General features: G+C 36.0%; 1 protein-coding gene across 8 annotated transcripts in view; it reads left to right on the forward strand.

Moving 5' to 3' along the window:
- The window catches only part of SLC4A7 (solute carrier family 4 member 7), a 101,886-nt gene that overhangs the window by 52,824 nt on the left and 23,374 nt on the right, over nucleotides 1-25,688 (forward strand). For 6 of the 8 annotated variants that reach the window (XM_054191060.1, XM_054191061.1, XM_054191064.1 and 3 more), the window contains exons 3-13: nucleotides 899-1,042; nucleotides 3,317-3,452; nucleotides 4,486-4,646; nucleotides 6,787-6,975; nucleotides 9,624-9,992; nucleotides 15,333-15,448; nucleotides 16,864-17,021; nucleotides 18,959-19,046; nucleotides 20,193-20,339; nucleotides 21,539-21,642; nucleotides 23,187-23,361. In XM_054191060.1, the coding sequence (XP_054047035.1) occupies nucleotides 899-1,042; nucleotides 3,317-3,452; nucleotides 4,486-4,646; nucleotides 6,787-6,975; nucleotides 9,624-9,992; nucleotides 15,333-15,448; nucleotides 16,864-17,021; nucleotides 18,959-19,046; nucleotides 20,193-20,339; nucleotides 21,539-21,642; nucleotides 23,187-23,361 (1,787 nt within the window). The remainder of the gene's footprint in view (nucleotides 1-898; nucleotides 1,043-3,316; nucleotides 3,453-4,485; nucleotides 4,647-6,786; nucleotides 6,976-9,623; nucleotides 9,993-15,332; nucleotides 15,449-16,863; nucleotides 17,022-18,958; nucleotides 19,047-20,192; nucleotides 20,340-21,538; nucleotides 21,643-23,186; nucleotides 23,362-25,688) is intronic. The other 2 variants (XM_054191059.1, XM_054191065.1) reach the window with 2 other exon arrangements.

The following is a 25,688-nucleotide window of genomic DNA, read 5'->3' on the forward strand; positions in this document are numbered from 1 at the left end:
CCTTTTGTTAACGTCAGTCTTCTGTAATAACTCTTCTGCAGTATGAAACAAAGTATCTAGCGTTAACCTCCAGGCTTATAGTTAATGTGTCTCTTCCTGAGATTGTTTGTTTAAAAAGGAATTGAAAATGTTATTGTATATGCTAACTCCATTATGGGAGACATGGTACTACTATGTTTGGAACAGTCTGTTGATTGATTTCTTTTGCAAAGTTGTTGATACTAGTATTGCCTTAATGTGAAAGGTCAAAGGAAAAACAAGATGTTGAAAGTATGTGTTTTAAAGAGCAGTATGTATTAACTTGAAGATGCACTATCTAAATTTATTAAAAAATTCTAGAATAGAAAAAAACCACTCCAGCCGTCTCTGTAAGTTATTTGATGTTTTGGCATACATTTCCAAATGTATGTTCCTTTTATGCTCCTGAACTGATACTAAACTAATGGTATAGTTGAACACCAGGTTCACCTAAATGTGTCACATGCTACTTGAAGAAATATTGGCAGTTCAATTCAAGCAGTGAGAACTCCTTGCAGACTCTACATTATGGGTAATTTCTTAATGAAAATCTTAAACTGAACTAGAAGGTTAAATCTTGCCATTGTAACAAGTATCCTAATGTGGATCCCTGCAAACAAGAGGAATATTGTGTAATTTCTCTGCCTTGCCCTGGTGTTTATCAAGTAGCTTCTTCCAGTGTTACAGGTCAAGCTTGTGTTTCTGCATTACTTGTTTTACAGCTGAGTTGGTAATGGTAATATTAGTTCACTAAAGGTAGTTTTGCCGGCTGCTTTTGGGTTTCTTTTTGTCAAACTCCTTGTCTTTTTGACTAAGACACTAAATTTGTGCAAGAGGCTTGGTTTTGCTTGATGGTTTCCTTTTAACCTTTCTTGAAAAGGCCACAGAGCTGTGTATATTGGAGTTCACGTCCCATTTGGAAAGCAAGGCCGTCGACGGCATAGGCATCGTGGGCACAGGCATCACAGAAGAAAAAAAGAAAAAGAAACTGACAGAGAGGATGGCCGAGAATCTCCATCATATGGTAAGAAATCTGTTGTCTGAGTTCTTTGTATCTCTTGAAAATAAACTTGTATTAGTTACTCTGTGCTTAAATGTTGTTTGTTTTGTGCCGTTTCTTTTATTCTCACTGTAATTAATGTCTTTATGTACAAATGCGCAAGGATTTTGTGGTTGTGTTTTATCTAAATCATAAGCTGTTGGACTTCATCCAGGTGTCTGCATGAATGTTCAGCAGCCTGCACTGAATAGCTTATACTAGACCTTCATAATACTCGCCTGTAGCATAAAAATCTGTGTTATTTAAATTAGACACTTTTTTTCAGATTGTGTAGTCTTGTATTATTCTTCCTCTGTCATTCAAGATTTTTTTAAAGTATGAATAGAGCTGCGAAACAGCATTTGCCATGATAATTTGATCGATGATCTATTAAAATATTTACTTCATCTTTCTTGCTGTCTGTTAGTAAAGGAATTGTACTGCTTCCGAAGTTTTAGTTTTGGATCAGACACCGCCCCCCAGCCCACCCCTTATCCTCATGATGACTTTGTCATATCATTCTCTGAAATGAAATTACTTGGCGGTACTCTTGGCAGTTTTTCTTCAAGACCTCAAACCCGCGTTGATTCCTAGACTCTGATGAATGGGAAGGTTATGGTGCAGTGTTGCACTTCAGGCATGGACACTGTGCTGTTCACTGTCGCCTTTCTATGTCTAGAACCGTTCTCTACATGGGGCCAGTTCCCTGAAACAAAGGAGTTTTCAAATGAGAATGCTTTGACAAGTCCTCTTTTACCATTCTCCTACAGTTCTTGGTTTCATCAAAACTTCCACACCCAAATACAAATTATTATCATTTGATCTTATGTTTGTAGAGTCTTGCTATACAGGTTCTGAAGCAGCAAGTAATATTAAATAGATAGAAATTCACTTCTCTCTTCTGGTCATTTCTGTATCCTGGATACAGAGGATATGGCAGATTCTTGGGATATGTTGATATGTACAGCAGACATACAGTCTGCTGTACGTCTTCACTGATAATGAGTGTTGTTCGTATTGAAGAGCTCATTTCACAATTACGTTATTGGGTGATGATGTATGCCACAACAGCAATGCAAAAGCAAAATTCAATTTTGAGTGAAGTTTATTAGTAATTCAGATGTTATGTCTGAATCTAAAAGGTGATCATCTTCTGCAGTGGAAGCATACAGTTGTATGTTCAGATCTAGCAGCTGTGAGAGTAATGTTTCGGTGAACAAAGCACAGTTTTTAAAATTGAGGTGTACCTGGATTTTCTCTCTCTGACCTTCCATGAGATAACATTGTGAATACTACGTTATTGAACCCTTGTAATTTGAAAGCTCTCCCTTGAGTTGAAACAAGATCTGCGTATAGGTATTAAAAATACAGCTAAAACCATGTGTTTTTATAATTCCTTTTTTTAAAGTTTTGCTCATAGCAGTGAAGCTCACTACTTATATTTGATCAAAAAAGCTAGTTAAATTTTGTTACAAGTTATTACTGAGCCTGTTCCACTAAGCATTATACCATGAGAAGTTAAAATATTTCCTCAACATTTTAGCTGTGTAGTTTCTATTTTCCTATGCTAATTTATGTACAGTGCTCCAGCCATGCAATGAGAAAGGTAATAACTTTTTCCATCCAACACAAGCAGCGACAGGCCATTGAAAGATCTCCAGCTTTAAAAATATGAGTACCTGGGTGCCCACTATATAGAGCGGCGGAGGGGGGGGTGCAGGGGGGAGAAAAAAAGAAAAACGCCATCTCTATTTAGCATCTTGAATTATTACTAGAGCAACCTATTTATAAGTCAGAGTATTTGTTTCTGTCAACCTATGGGGGGTTTTTGGTTTTGTGATTTCTGACACACACATACACACACACCCCCCAATTGGTGTCTCTGTGATGATGGTATCATTTATTTTGTTCTCAAAGTGAAAACAAGGTTTCTAGCCCTTTGGTATATTAATTTTTACTTTCTTACTAATTCTGCTGTTGATCTTTATTTTCATATTGTTAATCTGTAGAAGAGCTAAAAATACTTAATTGTGTTACATAAACACAAATTTCCAGATGTTTTGTTTTCAGAAACAATGAAAAATTTAAAAAGGGCCTCCTTTTAAAGAAATGTCCATGTTTCATTTGTTCCTCCTGCCTCTTGAAGGGGATATTGTGCTGCATATTTCTAACTGAGTAGGAGATTTAACTGTTATGTGGTGTTCCTGCATAATAGAAGTATGAATTCTTTTAATTGTTCGGTTTATTCTTTTCTTCAAGACACACCATCCCAACGAGTGCAGTTTATCTTGGGTACTGAAGATGATGATGAACACATTCCCCATGATCTCTTCACTGAAATGGATGAACTTTGCTTCAGGGATGGAGAAGAATATGAATGGAAAGAAACGGCTAGGTATGCTAAATAAAAGTAGATTGTTTAAATGTGTATGTTCTAGTGATTCTGTTTCAAAGAACTGCAAACCAGGTCTAAGTTAGAATTTTCATGAACTATAGGAGTTGTTCACTCAATTCATACTCAGCAAATTAAAACTTCTGCTGTTTTTGTCCAACTCTGAAGAATCAATATGTTTTCTCAAGAGACCCTCCGTCTTACTGGTGCTGTGTTGACTTTCTTAAAGCTGATCATGCCAAGCATTGTGAAAGGGAAACTGTGTTTAGTTATAAATACAGGTGTTCAGCCCTGAAGCACAGTACTTACAATCTCAGAAATCTCTTTGCTCTATTATTGCTGATATATTAGCGTCAATTTTTTTCACTCAAACATAAAGAAAATCGGGTATTTACATATGTTCTTCTTAAGTAGTATTTGATTACTTTTTTTGCAAATTGCATGCATGAACATTAAAGGATGCCACGATTATTTTTGGCCCATGTTGGTTTAGTTGGTTCCTTCTACATATGCATTGTAATAAATTCTGCTGCGTTTGGTACTTCTAATTACCTTATTGCATGTTAGCTTTTGCAGAAGTTCAATTTACATAATGCACGTGAGTCACAATCAAGATCAATTTATAGTTGCGCATATTAGTGTTACCTAGCTCTTAAATGTCTGACTTAGCACCCTAGGAGACTTGAACATTGTATATGGTGTGTTTCAAACAGCTTTCTAATCCTAAGATACCAATGAAACTGAGATATGCAAATCAATTAGCAAGGCACAGTCCCACACTGTTCACAAGAACTCATGAGTCGAACAGGTATTGTTCAAAATAAAAGAAGCAAAGTGGGTGAAAACTAAAACAGTTGAGTGGAGTTAAAAGTCCTGGTAAACATGTTGGAACTGTCAATCAGTTGGGTTGTCTGAGGAAATGAAAGTAGGTATGAGCTGATGAGACTTCCTGTTCCATGTCATGTGAAGTCACAGGGAAGAATGGGATTGCTTGTCTATCTTCCAGGAGAAATCTAAATACGTGTGTGCATTTCAGGTGGCTAAAATTTGAAGAGGATGTTGAAGATGGTGGTGATCGATGGAGCAAGCCTTATGTAGCAACGCTGTCTCTGCACAGTCTCTTTGAACTGCGAAGCTGTATTCTTAATGGGACCGTCATGTTGGACATGAGAGCAAACACACTAGATGAGATAGCAGGTTGCAGCAAAACTTTTTTTTTTTAAATACTTTATTCCTAAACTTTAATCTATCACTTGAGACACCTTTGGTGGTATCTTTCTATGTTCTTGAAAATACTGTATTGAGGAAATAGGTATGTGCATGCTTACTGAAGTTTTTTTCATCTCATTGTAAAGAGCTGATCCTACAAACTTCACTTATGAGGTGCCTCACTGGATACGTAGGACCTCCTTTATTACATGCTTTAGGATGAGGCCCAGAATTTGCCTTTATGCTCTAATCCCTGAACATGTTCTTTGTCTTTGTTTCTACAGATGAAATGTAAATATCTGCCAGAACACTTTAGGATTTATATGTGCATTTTAGTACCATAATTAATAATCATAACTTGGCTGATGCCATTAGTGCAGTTGATTGTTGCACATCTGCTATTTTTTTCACCTTTTTAAGAGGTGAGCAGAAATAAACTTTGTACATGTTGTTTGACCTACTGTGTTGAGTGTCCTCACTAATCACATGGTCATTTTGGATACTATAAAATTAGCATTGAAGGCTTTTTCATATACGTATATATACCTGCTTAGCCTGAATGCCTTTGAACTATTTTTACATAATTTTCCTGGTATCTCTTGCTACAGGTACCACACAGTGGAATGCCTTCTCAGGAATCATGCTAGGCTTAGGGCTGACCAACATGTATGTGAAGGATGAGGTGTTTTGGCATTAAAAACTTTGGCAGTGCTTGAAACTTTTTTTTTTTGCTTTGAAGTCTTTGAAATTCACTCAGGAAATTGGTATTCCCTTCGTATTTTCCTGACTTCCTGAGTAAGAGTGTTCAATACAGGGTTTGTAAAAGCAAGATTTTGGTTTTTAATTTATTTTTAATAATGAAATGTAGCAATAATCTTAGTACATAAGAAAAACAGTTATTGCTTAATTCTGTGCAAGCAGCACTCTTTTAGTAGGTATTTTAGTTGGAACTAGGTAGGATGTCTTAAGAGATTGAATTTTTTACAAGTTAATTTTAAGTGTTGTTACAAAGCATGTAGGATAACAATCTCTGGCATACAAATGTATTGTCTTGTTCCACTGAGCCAGGAATACCTGGTTAGGTATTCTTGATTCTCACTTAAAACAGGAGGGAGAGGGTGGCCGGCTTCCTTCTGAGAAGCAAAACAAAAGGCGTGTTGCCAATAATTCCAGAAAGAAGCTGCACTGTACTGATAGAGACTTCGCTGCATATAATTTTGTCTGTAAGGTGTTCCAAGCCATAATCTTTTTCATTGTGAAAGTTCTGTGTAATTGCAGTTTAGCAAGACAGTTAGGTTCTTGATACATCAGTTAAGACTGGGAAAGTAGATTTTAGAAGTTTTGTCACATAGGTTCATGTTGATTTGGGAGTGGGTTTTTTGGGTTTGTTTTTTTTTTTTTAATTAATTAAAAAAAAAGCTAAAAAATCACAGCAGGTTTTCCCAGACATGCAGGCTTTCTTTCCTGTTGTGAGCACTCATGAGAATCGAAACTTCATCATGTTTGACAGCTGATTAATTAGTTTTTAGATGATGTGACTAGCTTTTGTTTTACACTTCCTCTTCTACAGCATGTGAATTGCATGAAGTTTGGTAGAGAGCCTCAGGAATTTAGAGCATCTGAAGGTGACAGAGGAGTTAGGGAATTCATCTCGTCCTATAATAACTTTCACTTTGGTATAGTTGTATACTTTTGAAAAAGGGAACACCAGGTTAAGACTGTCTTAAGTCCATCGTGTTTCTGTCTCTGTGTTCACTTCTAGTGAAGGATTGTTGAATACATAGATAATTTTTTTTTTTGAAAGGGGGTAGCCGTTGAAAGTTGAAGTAAATGACAATAAGTTATAAAATATTAAGTAACTTATTTCTGAAAATGATGCTACTAATAAATTCTGACTTTTGGAGCCGCATGTTGTGCTTTCCTTATTCTCACATTTGCTTGTTTAGTGACATCTTTGAAAATTTCCTGTGGATTCTTGAAGATGACTTTGCTAAAGAAAAGACTTTTTTTTTAAAATAGATTTCATTTTTTTCTTATTATTTGGTGCAACTGAAGTGTTTGAGTGTGGTGAAGGAGAGATTTGGTTGCTATACATATAATTTTCCTTTTTGTTGTTGTTATTATGTAGATATGGTTTTGGACAACATGATTGCCTCTGGCCAGCTTGATGAATCCATAAGAGAGAATGTGAGAGAGGCTCTTCTAAAAAGGCACCATCATCAGAATGAGAAAAAATTCAGCAATCGGATTCCCCTGGTTCGGTCTTTTGCAGATATAGGCAAGAAACATTCTGACCCTCACTTGCTTGAACGAAATGGTGAGATAAGTTGTAGCATCCAGTTTGTTCTAACCTGTTAAGTAATGTTCTCACTGGGAGATGAAGGAAAATTCAGCTGATAATAGCAGATAAGTGTTTCCTTCTTGATAAGCAAAGAACTAATGATAAGTGTGTGCTATGTGTAGCTATAGATGATGTTTCTGTGTATTTTTGAATTTACTCAAATGTTCTACTTGTGCCTGCATACATCGCATGCGTTATTGTTTTGAAGTATAGAAATAGACCTACATTGTTCCTAATGGTTTTTAGGATATGCTCGAATAAAATGTGTAATGTTTGAGGAATTTCAGCATCGTGGCATAGCTTTATATGTTTGTCAGATGGATCCTGCTTGCTTATTCAGTCTTTATACTAGAGATTTACTTTGTGGTAATGTCATGAGTTCAGTGATGCTGACAATTACTGTGTGTTAATCCAGGGTTGTTATGTTAATATGACTAGAAAAAGTTCACTATGCTAATAGTGAAGAAATTACTCTTAGCCAGGACACTGTTTATTTTTACCTTGCTTTGTAGAGAAGGATCTAACGGGGCTGGGTTGGGGGGAAGGGGGGAGGGGCACCAAACCCAAGAAAGATATTTGCGATATTTTTATAGGCTGTACCACATCTTTTATTGAACCAATTCCTGAAAATATTCTGGAATATCAATACATTTTACTCTAGACATCCAGTTCCAAAGTCCAAATAGCAATACATACTGCAGAGCAGCATATTTTATTCTTGTATTTCTTACGACCTTTATTTTTGTCTCTGTTCTTTATGTTTTCTTTTGCCTTGCGTTAACTAAGACACGTTTTTTGGTTTAGTGAAAACTTAGTACTCATTTCATGACTCACTCCTTTAAGTGAAGTTCTTTTCCTGTCTTGAAAGATACCTCATTGCTTAGAACATGTTTTACGTAAGTGCTTGTTGGGAGCTCTCAGTTTGAGAGCGTACTTGGAGTATGCTCCAGCAAATGTCCAAGCTTGCTGGTACTTTTTGTTAGCTAGTGAATATATAATGCATGCTTAAATATTTCCCTGATAGTTCCAGAATTATTTGTTCTAGAATGAAAATACAGATAATTCCTATAAGAGCATAATTTCTTCAATAACTTCTTACTTCCCCGTTTTGTTCGGTATACGTGAAAATTTCACGTATAAACTTGGTTTTGCCCATCCTTGAACACTTGTATCCCCAGTTCTAATTCTGAGAATTTTGTATTCAAGGTCTCTTGCTTGTCAGTTACTTTTTCTGTATCACTTCCATTTTCCAGTGCATTTTATTCTTAATAGTATTCCTACAGCAGAATATGGGATACATGCTGAAATAAGAAACCAGTATAACATGATGAACTCTGTGCCGGTGTATACAGATTTACTTTTTTTTTTTTAATAATGCTATGATTACCCTCTAATAAATCGGTAAACCAAACACGCATATGTGCATCATACTTTTTAGGCTCCTTTTTAGGCTGGGACATATCATGTTCATGATTCATCACAGATATACTGACAGAAGTCTAGTTATTACTGTAGTGATTAATATAGACAAAATCAACCAGTTTGCTTTATTGTTCCTCATGTCTTTACTGCACTGCAGTTTTAATAGTTCATCTTTTGAGGCTTTCTTTCTTAATTTAAATCAAGTTTGTATCTGTAGGATCCGCTCTTCCATTGTTGGGGGGGGCAGGCGGGGAGGAAATGTATGTGGCCTTTACCTCGGCATACTTTCTGCGCTTCCTTGTAAATTTTTCTAGGGTCGTTCAGCGTATTGGTCTCTGTAAGGCCTAGTATAGGTGTGAGACTAAATATGCCTAGTTTGCTGTTTCCTTGCTTGATGGCATGGTACGTGAAAACAGCATGTTTTTAATTTCAGGGATTGTAGGAGAAGTAAGCTGAAGGAAGAACTGAAATCCATTACAAACTGAAATCTGAGGGCACCATGCTAAGACTATGTTAGTGGGACACTGAAACTGGATAGGGCAAGGAAAGTAACAATGGATTTTTGAGAAACATGTTTTGTTTTAGGCACAGCAAGAAGAAATGGAGAAGGGACTATAATCTCATCCATGTGCCCTCTTCAGTATTTTGAGACTACAGCTGTCTAGGAAACTTCTTATTAAAACAAGACTTTTATTGGAAGACAGCTGCATTTAACATGATTAGATATGTTTGATCATGTTCGTTTGGAATATTTTAATTTTAGAAATTAACTGTTCTTGGTATATAACGGATGCAGTTAACTGTGAAGTCTTGTAATGTTTTGGCTGCTAATGATTTTTTTTTAAATGTATTTTTTTGGATGGCCTTAAAGCTGTGCAATTGGGAATGAGAAATTCTTCTAGGAAAATTTATGAGTCAGTTTCAAGAGACACAATTTTTTGTTGTTGTTATATTAACAGATCTTACTGATTTTAAGATAGTATCTTCTCCCACATATCTTTGGCGTTTTAATTAGACTTATCGGTAATTTCTGACTTTTCTAATGTTTGAAATCAGATTTACTCTTACCATACTTGCATGGGTATGACACTTGGCCTGTAAAGCTTGCAGTTTACTGTGTAAATTGTTAATGGGTATTGGTTTCTGGTTTTTTAGTGTATCCCTGTTGTAAGCCTCATGGTGTTTCATTTGTTTTATCTCAGGGGAAGGCCTTTCAGCCTCCCGCCACTCTTTGCGAACAGGTCTCTCTGCCTCAAATATTTCCCTGAGAGGAGAAAACCGTTTGTCAGTTCTTCTCAATTACCTTCTTCCTTCTTCAAGAGCTGGAACCCCGGCAGCCTCAAGGTGTACAACCCCTATAACTACCCCTCAAAACACACCACCCTCCAGTCCTACCTGCAGCCACCCGCCAACCACAGGTGCCCAGCCAAGTCCACTTCAGGGCAAGGAATTGCTGGTGTCGCCTACCAGTGATGATATTCCTTCAGTAATAATCCACCCACCTGAGGAGGACTTAGAAGTGCAGGAAAGCCAGGAAAAGAAGACAGAGGAAAATATTGTCAAAACACCAGGCAACTATCAAAATTTAAGCTGTCCATGTGTGATGCTCTCTGGATCTGGATCACTTGCATTGCAATGTTGTGGCACATAACTTGGGCACCAAGGAATACGATGACTGTTACTTCTGCCTGCATGTTTTATTTCTTCTCAGTTGTGACTGTTTTCTTGTTCGGCTTTTTTAACTTTTTAGCTTTTAACTAAAACCAGCAAAAAAATTCTTTAATTAACCTTCGTTTGCGTAATGAAAAAGGAATATGGTTGTAAATTATAATATATAAGCAAAATGTCAAAAATGGTGGCCTTTTCCTTTCACTCACCTACAGTTCATGTCAGATTTTGCTTTGTTGTTTTTGTCAGTGGTTGAGTTAATATTTTAAACCAGTGTTTGATATCCTGACATAGCTACAGCTGAAGACATAGTGAAGTATTAGAGATGAATATGAAAAGAATTAGGAAGAATGCAATTATCAGTGGCGCTTGTAGTTTAGTTGTATCATGAAGTGTTTAAGCAGTTTTATTTTTGCTTTTGTGCTTTTAAAACACAGGGCCATTAAAACCAGTAGAGTAGTTTATGATGGAACTGGCAGGTTCAGTTCACGTACGGTTTCCAGATAGCACACTGCTTTAGTATCAGTCACATCATACTGCTTGTTGTGTTTGATTTGCAAACTAGGTAGTTAAGAGTTTATAATTGTAGGTCAGAGCTCAGCAGTTTAACTTGTTGTCTTGCAAAACTCTTTCTTTACTTTTAAAAAGGTAAAAAGGTATGTACATCTATAGATAAGTTGAGAGAAAGGATGGAAAGTTCTGAAGGTTTCTTTAATAGATTTTAGTAAATGTTTCATAACTTGTGCAGTCTGCATACATACTGTTATACTTGCTTTACTTTTGCAAAAATTATCACCTATCTAAAGACTTCAGGATTCTTCTAGATAGATGATGTTTTTAAAGGGATCACCTTTCTCTTTAGCCTTCAGGCTCCTCCTGCCCGAAGAAGAAATTCTCCTGCCCAGAAATTTCTCTTGCCAAAATCTAACTTGCAGGTTTATCTGCTTTATGCCTATGCGTATGGGGGGGAGGAAGCCTCAGTGAGGCTTTTCTTGTTTTCCTTCGTCACTTGTTTAATAAGTAAGAGCAGCCTGTTACATAGAGCAGTGTAAATATGCTGACAGAGGAAAGGCTGTGGTTATCTGCCTTGTCACATTTTGCACCTAAGTCACTGAAAAGGAAAGAGCAAACTGTTGTAGGCTGTCATCTTGAGTTGGAGTAGGGGCACCATCCTTACTTAGATTCAGAAAAGCAAACAAAAAACTTTCTCTGACTTCCTTATGGGGAATTAAGAGGATTCACATGAAGATCATTCTCGCTCATGGGTGATCTTTCAAAGGTAATTAAAAACCAGAAGTAAAATAACAGCTGTAATTGGTTTTCCAGTTCTCATTTTTCTACTCATCTGACAGGAATGCCAGACCCAAGGACTTTAGAACCGAAGAGAAGGCAAACAAATGAAGATCAAGTACTTGATGCTATTATTATCACTAATAAAGCTTTCCACCAGAATCTCCAAGTCATGTTCAGATTGCTTTTGTGCCTCAAGGGGATGTTTCTCATAAAAGAAAAATCTGAGATGATTTCCCAGTTAATCCATAAATAAAAGTCTTTCCAGAGAAAGATGAACACCAGTAATGATGGAAGACACTTTTGTTTTCTGGGTTTTTTCCCCCTTTTTAATTCAAGAAATCATCTGACCACAGAAAGACAAATTTTCCTTAGAGATGCCTTTGAAGACATTCTCAGACTATGACCTCAGGGCTGCAACTGGACTAGTCTCTGTCTTAGGAGACAGGCTCAGAAGGGAACCCTGAAGAGGAAGTCATCTTCCTTGTATTAAATAAAAAAAATAAATTAAAAAACAAAACAAACCAAAACAAACTTCTTAGTCTGTTCCACTATATATTATGGTCTGTATTACCACTCTAGTAATTCAGAATATTGCAACCTGAATACTTTTTCCATGTCTGTATGATTGAGTTGGGTTTGCCTCCTCTGAACTTGAGGAACTGTGTTAATTTTCTAATAGGTGGCTTTCTTCTGTTTAGCGTTCATCTGTCCTTGGCCTTAAGCTATTCAGACTTTATTTTTTAGTCTTTAGCTGGAAGGTTACTGAACTTAACATGAATTACTGTAAAAGGAGAAGAGGTACGTGCTTTCGGTCTATCACTTACTTTCTATCAGCCAGTCATCTGTTCATAGTAAGTCAATCAGGCAAAGGGTTCTCTTTAACAATTTTTTTTTCTTTTGTCATCAGTTGAAAAACAGCTTTTGTTTTCTCATCTTTGAAACTGTTGAATAATGAATTCCATAGGTAGAGCTAGGAAGAAAGCTGTGTCGCAGCTAGAGATGAGCACTGTTAATTCATCAGCATCATTAAGCTTTTTTAATATCCGAGATCAACAGCAAAGCAGCCTGGTTTAAGGGGTCTTTTCGTTCACTGATAAATATACTTTAAAACTGAGGAAAATAATATTTATAACAACTTTGCTCTTACATTAATTACTTACTGAAAATATTAATTCAGAAAGGTTTACATATTTGCCTTCTAGGAGTAATTTTTTTTTCCCACATTAAGGCTGCATTGGAATTTATTTTTAAAAATTGGTTTTAATTTCCTCAAATACAAATGTGGTCTGACTTTTTATTTGGAAGTTGCGTATTTCATAAATTTTGCCTATATAAACATAATTATATTGGAATAGTCACATTTGGGTGTTGAACTCATTTCTAATTCTTATTTCTAATGTGTAGGTTAGATGAGATTTTTGTGATCTCAGTATTAAACTAAGTGTAGTCGGCTAGAAAATGCACATGATCTTTAGTCAAGGTGTAGCTATGAATATTTTAAGTGATCTGATGAGGTATTAATCCAAATTTACTCAAGACTTAGTCCACAGTTGTCTTTTGAAAGAGGCAGGTGGTATATCTGCCTCACAACATCAAGAAGAGTACTGTTTATTTGTAATGATCCCCTTGGTAGCTTGGTAAGATCAGAAGAATTCCTGTGCCTCACAGTCTGGAAAAACTACGAGGTAGTCTTCCTTTCAGCAGTAGCCTCTTCGTTTGTATCTACTGAATTGGAGAAGAGAAGGAAATAAGTTCTTTTATTAGTGTGAGATGTGGGTGAAAGTGTTTTGCTATTGGAGAATTTTTTATTCTGAGTTTCCCTGCAAATGTCAGATTGGTTGATATGCGTAATGAAATGCAGTAGCATATGGAAATGCTTGCTCGGGTCAGAAATCCTGTAAGCAGTACTGTCATGTGAGTACAGCAGTCTGTCCAACTGCGAGACCAACGGAAAGGAAAACTATTTACACATGGTTTAGGATCAGATAAATGTTCCTGTGTCAGTGCCAAGACTTGTGGACCTTAACTGTGACTGGTTGGGGAAATTTTGAAGGCAAACCTTTTAGAAGAATCAGTGTCACTTCAGCACTTACATAATAAATTAGTGTTTGCTAGTATGTAGAATCTTTATTTTCCATCCTCCACCTTGGTTGTCTCTCCACTCTTTGTTCTATTCTCTGCTTGCTTTTGCTCACATGGTGAAAAGTGCAAAATGATGCGTTATTGCTTGTCATTATCAGTCATGCACATCTTCAGCTACCTTTATTTTTACGTAGGGGTGTGAAAAAAGTGTATATGTATAAACTTCTATATTATGGTTGTCCTCTGCAACAGCTGTTTAATATTTCTGTTCTCTTTCTAGTCCTACAAACACATTTTAACATCAACTCTTATGCAGTTAAATACTTTGAACAGCTGACTTCACAGGTGGTTGATCGCTGTTCGTTATTCTTGTGAATAATGCATACATCTTAGCAGAAGGGTAGAATGTGATTTTTTTTTTTTTGTCTAGCTAACTGAATGTAGCATTTATAGTACTAGCCAATTACTTGTGCATGTTAGGATTCACACGGGAAATTACAGCTTATTAACTTCATTTGGTTTTTGCTTCAGGAAAAACTACCCACACCACTTATATCCCTATGAACTGTAAGAATGAAAATTAATGGTAAAGGCTCGGACCTGCATGTTTTTCATTGATACGATGACTCTTTGAAAGAGTTTTTTGAAAATAAATTTGGGGATCAAATAAAGTGAATTCATTTGTCATTTGAAATGCACAAAAATGTTACAGTGCTAAATTATAAATATGGAGGGATGCAAGTAGTTATGTAGCAGTAGTTATGCTAGAACAGTAGCCAAAAGGTAGCCAGTGAGGACTTCAGCTTTATCTTGACTAGAGTGATGCTTGACCTAAATACAAACTTTCTGCAAGTAATATAAAGTTTAGACTTCAGTCTTTGTCTAGATACGGTTTTGAAAGCATGTTAAAAGCATGTTTTATCACCACATCTGAAAGGTCTAGTGTAGACAAGCAAGGCCAAATGCACTTCTAGTGTGTGTTTAAACTGAACAAGTAAAAGCTCTGTAACGCAAAAGATGGGATTGGGCTTGGTTATGCATGCCTAGGCCAGCTTTTAAATGATAATTGGGTAGGGGTAACCATGGCGCAACATGGAATTCAGTGTGTTGTGAACACCTGGGTTATTTGCCTTTTGCATCTTTCACTGAACCTGCAATTCAGTGTTGCTAGCAGCGTAGCAAGCTACACAAAATGGTTTTGTGTTGGTGCAGATGTTATAAGGAAGCTGTACGTTTAACTTGGATAACTTCATTGTACATGCCTCTTTAGCTAATGTGGTAGAGAGAGCATTTCATACGGTAACATCTGCTCAGAACGAGACTTGGAGCTTTGGTCTGCTGATTGAAATTAGGGTTTGCAAGCTGTCTATCCTTCATGTCGTACACTATTTGCTCGTACAGGTTAGTTAACTACTAGGGTATCATTCCTTGTAGCTGTAGCCTGAGGCTTGCCGAGGCTTTTTACAATTGAATTAACTGCTGCACAGCAGACTAGATAGCAGAGGTGTTTGCTTTTGGTGTTTGAGGACTTCTAAATATAGCGAAGATGCTATCTACTAACTACTAGAGCGGTTACGATTAAAATCTCAACAGTTGTTATTTTTTCTGCAATTAAAGTAACTCTTGTTTTCTGGTGACTGTTCTGCAAATGGCCATCATTTGGGCAATATTTAAGTTTTTTAATTATGTCATTATTTTGACAACACAACGACTTGTTAATGTTGCATTTATGATACTAATGTAGGGCACTCTTACTGAATGACTTGCACATTTGCTTTAAGCAAGCTGCCACATTGAGTTTTGGTAGTGTCTCATACTCACTTAACTTCATACACAATTTTGAACTTGTCTCCTTTGTTTTAATTTAGGGCTATTAGCATCTCCACAGTCAGCGCCTGGAAATCTAGACACTGGGAAAAGTGGAGACGTTAAAGGTACTGGGACAGGAGGCAGCAGAGAAAACAGCACGGTTGATTTCAGCAAGGTAAATAACATTAAGTACCTTAATATTTAGCACAAAATAACTACGGTGGTTGTAACTTCCCTCTTAGTTACAACTAAGACACATATAGATACACATCTGTATGAGCGTATGCAAGACACATGTACTAAGACATAACTTTTATGTGCAAGTGTCAGAATATGGCATAGGCTAACTTTTCCCAGTGGGACTGAATTTTCCATGTTGTTTGATGATCTTTTCAGTATTTGGTAACTTCAGGAGTGCAGCCGCTGTACTTCTCATGCAGAGGGAGATATTTTCAGATCCGCTATAAAAACTCTTATGAAAACAATTCTGTAGATGGTGTTGCAACATTTTTTTTCTAGAATGGATTTTTTTAAGAGGGCTTTTAAAAGGGATTTACTTTATATGTTTTATGGGTTTGCTGTACAAAAGTTATTGTACATCTTAAGCATTAGGAATGTATAATACCAGTTTCTGAGGGAAATATTGTGTAATACTGTAAATCCCTTGTATTTCTTTCATAATTTAAATTTGCTGGGCAAGGTCTATTACGGCTTTTACTATAAAACTCAGTCTGTAGTGTCATCTGTACTGTGGAACACTGTAAGAAAATTGGTTTGACAAGTTAAATAATTATGTTTAAGGAAAGCTAACTTACACTGTAGTTCTCACTAATCATGGCAGGTGCCATATATTCCTGCTGCTCTGTCACAGTTTTTATGTTTTTGCTTGGCCCGTCCTTCTGTACACCTGCCTTGTCTCCTGTTGGGCAGGAGTCAGCCTCCTGGCACTGTAGTTGTGGCACACTTGGTGTGGGACTCAAGAGGCCATCTGTAAGTTCTCTAGATAGCAATGTAACTGGTGCTTGTGTGTGTGTGTATGTGAACACAGAGTTCATGTGCTGTACCATTTTCTAATGCTCTTCTGCAATTACGTACAGAAACGAATGTTAAGATTTTCAGCCATTATATTCTCTATGGATGAAAACATAAACATACAAATTACTTTTCAAAATTATGTCATATTTGAAATATGCAGCTGTGAAATAACTAATTCCATTCTAGAAACCATGTGTAATTACATGAACTCTCCTTAGTTAATTGTGCATAGGTTTTGTGAAGTTATGTCCTATGACGGAATGTTTGTTGTGATAAGTAATATTAGAAAGGTGGTTATGCGGTTTGGAGTCTTCTAGAGTATAGTAGGTGGTAGTAATTCTGACTTTTAGAAGACAGTTTATTATTAGTTGACTGTCTGGCTGATATTTTCTACATATGTTTGTCTTTTCTGTACTGTGGGGTATTTAATTTGCTTTTTTATTTTTCTTTGTAGCATAAATATCTAGTAAATACTTATAAAATTACAATTCTGTTATAGAATTTCTGCTAGCAAACGTAAGGGAATAAACACTTGTTTCATCTTTGTATGAATAGGTTGATATGAACTTCATGAGGAAAATACCTTCAGGAGCAGAAGCATCAAATGTGTTAGTGGGAGAAGTAGATTTTTTAGAAAGACCTATTATTGCTTTTGTGAGGCTCTCCCCTGCTGTGCTTCTCTCAGGTCTCACAGAGGTTCCGGTTCCTACACGGTAAATACATGCCTGGAAAGTCTGGCTTTACTTATACAATAAGATAATAATATTTAAGATTTCAAATAGTTGTAAATTTTTATACATGCTCTATTAAGCTCAAGAAATGTAGACTTTTGTTTAACGTGATGCCAGTCACTTGCTGCAATATTTGAAGGAATGAGATCTGCTATAAAATTCTCTGAATGCTTTAAATACATGTAATGATGCTGTCTTAAGTAACTGTCGAAGTTGAAACTTATACCTGACCTGGAGTAAAAGCAATGAGTCTTCCAAGCTTGTGTTGCCATTTCAAGGAGGGGCACGAAGGTTGTTATGGTTCCCTTCAGCACAACACAGCCTGACAGTGGGGAAGAGTCTACTAAGTCTAAATCTGAACCTCTGCTTTTTATATAAAAATATGCTGTGTATGAATAACTTAGGTGGTGGAAAAAATTTACTTTTCTTAATTATATGCCCAGATCTACAGGATTGACACTGGGGTAACCAATCTGCAGCCGTTGAATCAGTTTTCCAATGCAATATGCCATCCAGCCGGGTGCACCCATCCCATCCCCCCAAAGTCATGGGTCTCACCAGTATACTGTGGGTGTATTTACCACAGATGATCAAAATGTCAAAATGCAGGTCCCATGATGCAGATAGTAGGTCATTTAATCAGTCGTCATGGATAACATTTCATTTTCTGTGCACATTGATGTATTGGGCTGTTCTGTGGTGTTTGACATAAATTTGTATATTTATGTTTTTTGGTGTTTTGTTTTTTTTTTTTTTAAATGTTTTATAGGTGATCAAGGTGCCTGTTTATCTTTGTAACTTTTATATACTCTAATGAAAGACAAAAATAATTCTGGTAGTGTTCTTATAAATAGATGTGAGAATTTTCAGAGGGTAGTTGACATTAATGCTCATATCGTTTCTTGGGAAATTTCCAAATTTCTGCAAATGGATTATGGTATTAACGTAGCTAAAATTATCCTGTCCTGAATTTTGCAGAATGGTGTACACTTGCAGATTTGGAATAACATACTTGATTCTGAAGATGCAATCTCAGTTTCAGTTAGGGTAGTTAACTTGCAAAGGAAAAATAACATGGAGCTTTTCTGTAGTGCGATGTGAAAGAAGGCACTACTTTTTTCAAATGTGTTGTACTTAAGAACTTCATTTTCATGGAGTATAGGAAGAAGGTTGTGAAAAGAATTACTGAGGTTGACTCTTCGGTTTGTATCCTTTTGAACTTATAAGATACTAGTCCTGTTCAAGTTTGGCTTGTTTTTGTATTTTTTACAAAAAAAAAGTGTGATAACTATTATTGTGATTGGAATAACATATGCTGTGACCCGCCCCCAGATTGGGTTCCCTTCCCAAAATGACACTTTGACTTTCTTAGGTGTTCAAAATGCAGGTTCCCTTCTTTTCCAGTGGCACAGGACGAGGATATGCCTATATAAATACGTCCAGTGTGTCGCTTGAGGTGCATGTATGCATCTGCTGTGTGATGTACCCAGTCACTGCAAGTGAGAGGGGGTTTAATTCCTGTAAGAGGTGATCATCAGGGAGGCTAGAACAGGTCATAAAGCTCCAAGGCCCTAAGGGATCTTTGCCAGTGGGAATGTCGGTAAGGCATATAATCTGGAGGAAATAGTCGTTGAGCTCTAGCCTGTGGATTTCTACTACGTTTACGACATTGTAAGGAGTTGAAAAATTAGGCTTAACTAAGATGATTTCAGAGTAGTTTTGGTTCAGGATTCGAGTCCCTTCCAGTAACGATTTTGAGGCAAGTCTTTTCTTAGTCTTGCAGCAGTCTTTAAGATTTGAAATGGTGAAGAAGGTATACTTACTTCACAACTAAATTTTCTTTAAAAATTAGTTTGAAAGAACCCTCTGAGTATATTCCAATGAGTCAGCTGAATTCATCTCGATTGCTTTCTCCACAGCTTTTTGTTTTTATTGCTGGGACCAGCAGGAAAAGCTCCACAGTACCATGAAATTGGAAGATCAATAGCAACACTTATGACAGATGACGTGAGTGATGTATTTTACAGAAGTCTAGAATAATGTATTTACTGACTGTTTTCAATAAATGTACTCCAGAGTGACAGTTTAAAAAAAAACAAAACAACAAAACAAAACAAACACACCCCAAACTGGTTAAATGAAGAACTGGAAACTTATTTCTTTTGTTAGTGAATTAGATAATGGTAAATTAACTTTTCCCCTTGTCTTTCTTGAAAAAATTCTAAATGTATTTCTGAAAAAAATATTTTAGCTTTGGTGTATAGATTTCATTTTTGTATTCAATTAGGAAATAGAACCATTAAATAGAACTGCATCTGACATGAATAACTGTACGTCAAAAAGGACACAACAAACTGCGTAAGTGTTGAGGACAGAAAGCTTAAGAACACGTGTGAATCATCACATTTTTTTATTTTTTTTTATTAAAGCGAGGTAAAATAACTAAAATTAGAATTTTACTAGGCATTTGAAGTCATACGCTTAGAGCCATGGTGGATGGTTTTAAAGAGCACAGGGGAATCTGCACTTTTAAAGACTGAGTGAAATTAGGATGTTTTAATGTTAACTTTGCATTGAGCGCCACCTACTGAATTGCTGGTAATTATTATGGTTACCTGATAGAAATTCTAATATTTCTTTACTCTAGAACAATTTTAAAGTTTGGAAATGTAAACCAGAAATTTGTGTGCTTTTTAAGAAGTCTTTTAAAATTAATTAAGCTAGAGGTAAACAAATGAAGTTCTTATTCTTAATATAACCTTCAAACCAAAAAGCAAGTTTATTTAAAGTATTTTTGTTCTGATTTAGCACAGCATATTGGCACAGTGACTGTGGGGCAGAATTATTCAGGCAATAGTACATGAACTTGATTTACTGAATTGAATATTGAAGATTAATTTTTAAATTAAAAATCTAGAAATCAACTCAATATTCCTTTTGAGTTTGGAGATAAAACTTCTTTATTTTATGTTCCATAGGGGGGGTGCATACAAGTAGTTTTTAATGCAAAAGTGTGCAAGTATAGTAAAAGCCTAACTTCTGAGTACCTTTAAAAAATTTCCCATGCCTTTTAAAAAATAATGTAGTGTTCCTTGAAATCAATTCCTCTTTTAAAAAAAAAAAAAAGAATGTTGGGTACTTTTCTTCTTCTAGGTATTCCATGATGTTGCCTATAAAGCAAAAGACCGAAATGATTTGTTGTCGGGAATTGATGAATTTTTAGACCAAGTGACAGTCTTGCCTCCAGGAGAATGGGATCCGTCTATACGAATTGAGCCACCAAAAAGTGTTCCTTCCCAGGTAAAAGAAAAAAAAAAAAAAGTCCATTAGAGACCTCACATGATTTTTACTTCGAAAATGCCATTTCCTAATGCAAATAAATCGTGTGCTGAGTATAAACTTCAATAAAGCATTAGGAAACCCCACACATTTGTTTGGAAGAAAAAGTAGTTTCCTTTTGTAATACTGAAATGAGTTCATGTGGGATGTAGGAGAATTGGTCTGAAACTGTACCCTAGTTCCTATTGTAAATTTTATTATTCTAACAATGATCAGCAAGACTATTGTAATTCATATAAAAATGTATGTTTGCATACAACATTGATTGAAATGTTTTCATGTATATCGGCTAACATGTAATGTTCACAGAATGTTTATGAAATAGGTAAAAATGGATCATATTGCTCAGTTGCAATAGAAGCTTAGAATGGGATCCAAGGGGGAAGCTTGACCTTAGGAGGGACTCTGATTTCTTCCCTTTCCCCTTCTTTGCAACTGAGATTCCTGCTGCCAGGATCAAAAGTGGGAGTAGAGCCCAGTGCTCTTGGTTCAGAAGGTTGACGTTGTGGTGGTTTGGGAAGTGGGTGGAATGGAGGGGTGACAGCAGTGCAGCTTATTCATGAATAGCCTGAGGCTACTGCTTAAATAGTTTCCAAAATAAGCAGGGCTCAGGGGTTTTTGGAAAGCAAGCTCTGCTGAGAAATTTATGAGGAGCTGGTGAGCAGCTTGCTCAATAAGGGAATGACTTCTCATTTTTATTGGAATGACTTCTCATTTATACTTCAACTAAATACGGCGTGTGTCATCAAGTGAGGTCAGTTTCTGTTAGAAGCGAGAGGCTTCTGCTCTGGAAATGATTGAGGAAAAATGTATTTAAAAATATCTAGACCTCATGGTTGAAATTCTACCATGTCTTAAGATAGGTTTTGTTTCATCATGTCTCAGGGACATATTTCTTGTAGAAAGAGGGGAGATTAATATTGTTGTGCAAGGTGCTAATAAGATCTTTTTTGGGATGACTGGTTCTAGTCATCTTTACTCAACAAAAGATTAATTTGGCAAATGGAGGACTGCTGATAAGCTGGGAGCATGAAAAAGGTTTGGAAGGTGTAGAGTCTCTGCCTGCTGTCTTTGAATTATACTTTTTAGTGTAGAGGCAGTTTCAAAGTACGAGCATTTTATCTTTTTCTTTTTCTTTTTTTTTTTTTTTTGTCCTGTAGGAGAAAAGGAAGGTACCTAAATTTCCAAATGGATCTACTCCTACAGGAGAGACTCTCAAAGAAGAAGGCCACCATGCTGGACCTGAACTTGAGAGAACTGGAAGGTGTGTTCACTTCCCTAAATACTAGCTACCATAATGAAATAAAAGTGATAAATCTCCACAGTTTTTAATGATGACATTTGAACATAAAAAATCATGGTAGAAGTGTCAGAGCACATCCTTTTTCCTTTTCAAGTGTTGGATTCTTGCCTATAAATGCCAGTCTGCTTAAAGCATTTTCAAGCCTGTGGCAATGTTTCTCAACACATTTGCAAGGGATTTCATACAAGATGCTGCCTAATTTAACTAACTGAATTTTAAGAGTTGGGTTTTAATTTTTAATTGTCAAGAGCATGCAATTATCGTAATTATAGCAGGAATATACAATTTTCAGTATTGGGCTATGTACTAAAAATTTCCATTAATGCAAATCTGTTTTATTAAACATGTATGACATGGAGCAACAAGGAATATAAAGTGGCAAAAAATACTTTGGTATTGGTTTGGTTTTGGTTAGGTTTCTTTTAGATCTAAAATAAAATTAAAGGGATTTCTTTCAGTTGAGTTGCGTTGTTCTCTGTTAATTCTGAAATATTTGCCAAAAAAGCCCCAAACATTGGAAGTACATGGTTAACGTTAAACCTTAATATGTCAGATGAGAAAGTAGAGATTAAATCAACTGAGAAATTCTGGAAAAGATGTACAATGTTGTTATCCCCAAAATGATAAACTTCCAAATGAAATGCATCTTTCTCATACCTTTCCAAGAAAGACTTTACAACATTGGTGTTGATCTTTATCATTTTGGCTTTGTTACGCTTACTTTTTCAGCTTTTTGCAGGCAGTATGTGGAGCTGAGAAGTTCATTTCTGCCCACAGAATTATCCCTAGATAAGACTATTGTTTTTCTTAGAAATGGACTATTTTTATTTCTTATTTTAATTCAAAATAAAATCAATTTTTTGTAGGTGCAAATTATACCTAGTATTTTGGAGTCTTGAAAAATTTTGGAAACTGCCCAAAGCTTTGTAATTAAAGCTAATAAATTTACAGTTGAACTAACTTATATATGTTTGGTTTTGTATTTCATTTGTAGAATGTCTGTATATTTCAGATGAGAACACTGTTAAAAATGGTAGACCTAAATTTATATATGGACCTAACCATATGTACGTAAAGAATTCAAATCAAAAAGCTACATCTACTTATTGGAGTAGTAATATTGAAATGTATCAATGCAGTGGTCTTGGTTGAAATTTAACATATTTCTTCTGTTCCTTGTTTTGAATATCATAAAACAGATTTGACTTAATACGTTATTTAGGTAAAATCGTTTGCAAAGATATTTTATCAGTATCTAGCCTATATACAAAAATACCTAGCCAGCTTTAAAAATGTGGGTAACTTGCTTGATTATGTTTGGAATACTGCTGACTTGGAATAGATAAAGTTCTCGTTTACATTTTAAACTGTTATGCTTTAATCTGGATTATGAAATAGCTAATTTGCGCTGGCAATAGGCACTGGCAGTCATGTGTAGCCCATAGTTTTGAACTAGCTAGAATCCTTTAGTGTACAGTTTGACGAGTTTCATCTCACCTATTTAGGCTTTTTGGTGGTTTGATACTTGACATCCAAAGGAAAGCACCTTTTTTCTTGAGTGACTTCAAGGATGCATTAAGCCTGCAGTGCCTGGCCTCGATTCTTTTCCTATACTGTGCCTGTATGTCTCCTGTAATCACTTTTGGAGGGCTCCTGGGAGAAGCTACACAAGGCAGAATAGTGAGTACAAAGAATGGTAGTGGCCAGGCTTTTAGATCTTCAGAGGCAAGTCACTGTGTGCATTTGTCTCATTTATTTATACTTGTATTTGAAGAATTTACCCACAGCACTTGATTAGCCTGCCCCAAAGCAGACCTTCCCCAAAAGGTAATTGCTGTGGAAAATGTGGGGAACCCATGTGAACAGGAGAAGATGCACAGTGGAGGTAAAAAAAATGTTTATCCTGCCTTATTGGATGAATGGCTTCATGAATTGAGAAAGGGCTTGCATTGCCTTCTTTTTGGCTACTGAAAAATAATGAATGGCAGTAAAGGTGCACCATCCCACTAGGCCTACTTTAGGCAAAGTCAGAGGCTCAAGGTGGATAGCCAAGAACATGTACTGGCCTTGAGTAGTAGGCCTACGAGGATGATAATGCCTGCAGTGTGTGGGTAGCAGTCAATTGTGTATTTAAATAACGGACAGGATACGTATATGTTCTCACTAATGGTATGTTGTTAACAATGAAAGAAAGTGGCTAAGGTTTATGAGCAGAAAATACTCTTCACTGTAAAAAACTTGAATATAAACTGTACACATGAAATTTTGGTAGTGTTATGTTGGGCAGTAGATAACACCAGCACCTTTTTAACCAAAATAACATTGCACTTTGGTTTTTGGAGCAGGGAAAGAATACTTAACAGCAGACATCAATGTTAATAACTTAGTGTTTCTGTCAATTGGCCTGTGAATAAACTAGTTTGAAGTGTATTTTCTGTTTTTAAATCCGTTATGAAGAAACAAGGCTCGGTCATTTTGGGGGAGGGAAGGATGTATTCAGACATGTCCTTTACAAATTTTGTGATCCTGGTAAAGCTTATTATGCTATAACATTCTTCTTGATACTTAGATCAGTTTTCAAGCTTTTCATATTAAAATTTAGTTAACTATTTTATCTCTTTCAAGTAATGATGTTGACTCAGATTTTTGTTTATTGATATAGCACTTCAAGCTGATAGCAAATACAGAAATAAGTTTTATCTTTTTTGTGTGCTGTTTTTGCCACTCTAAATGTAGGAGTGGTTATCAAAATGTTGATGTAATTTTTGTATGTACATCATGTATAATTATGAGAATATGCTCCTTTTAAAGCTTGATTCTTAAACACCTTCTTTCTTTTAGCTGTCTGGAATTGTTTGCGGGTTTGTTCCTGCCTTCAGATACTTGGTGTGCATCATTGAATATAAAATTTAGTTACTGCACACACATGTTCAAGCACAGTAGCTGACATTGTAAGGTACACAGTTTGTGTTTGAAACCTTCCCTCGCATTCCCAGAGGTCATCACCTCCACAGTACTCCTGTCCCTGCCACCTTGATTGAGAGCCCCAAGGTTAATGCATTGACTAACCAAAAGCACTAATTTAAAGGTAATAGAACATGAGACTGAGATTATATATATTTTTTTTTTTCCAATGTAATGAACAAAGGACTCAATGTTTTCATTTTGAATAGCCCCAGTTCAGCAAACCATTTTGCCCAGTTTTAGATGCTTTCCTGAATTGGAGCTTAAGTTTGCATAAATATTGTTTTCTTAGGCTTCTATAATTGCAAAATAACAAACACTCAAAAATTCCACCAGGAACCCTTTATGAGAAGTCATGGATTACAGATTAGTTGTAAGTGGTGTAGTTAACTATTTTCAAGTAACATTAATATCATTTTAGAAATGAAAAAGTCCTGCCCCTCTCTTTTGAGGTGCATTGTAATTTTTTTTAACAGACAATGTTATAGTAAAACATTTAATTCAAGAACTGAAGCAGATCTCTTACTTCAGTGAAAAAAAATGCATTACCAGGTGGGACATTGGTTTACTGCTCATCTATTTTTGGTGTCATGTATACATAAACCGATATTGTTCAGTAATTTCCCCCGCACCTCCACCTGTCAGTTTTTTTTATTTTGTAATGCTTGGTTAACTGATGCAGGTATGATACGGCACACCGTATCATGTTTTGGTACAGGTATGTTGCAATGTGTAGATATATCTATTTTCTTTGCAGAGACAGATAATGCTTTCCATAAATTACGTGTTGAGTAACTTTTTTTTTTGTTGTTGTTGTTCAAACTTGTAGTAATTGTTGGTATGTTTTTCCTCCATAGCTAGCAGGACTAGTAACTTGTTCTCATGGTTTTGGATGGCTTTATGTTTCTCAGGAGTGAAGTTTTCAAAATCTGTTGTCTATGGTATTGTTACTGCAAAACCGTGTTAAGTTATTCTTGTTTCAAACATCAGTATTAATTGCAATGTTTTTACATCTTGTCTTGTTTCTAAGTTAATGCATTTTA

Source organism: Rissa tridactyla, chromosome 2 (assembly GCF_028500815.1).
Source record: "Rissa tridactyla isolate bRisTri1 chromosome 2, bRisTri1.patW.cur.20221130, whole genome shotgun sequence".
NCBI lineage: Eukaryota > Metazoa > Chordata > Aves > Charadriiformes > Laridae > Rissa > Rissa tridactyla.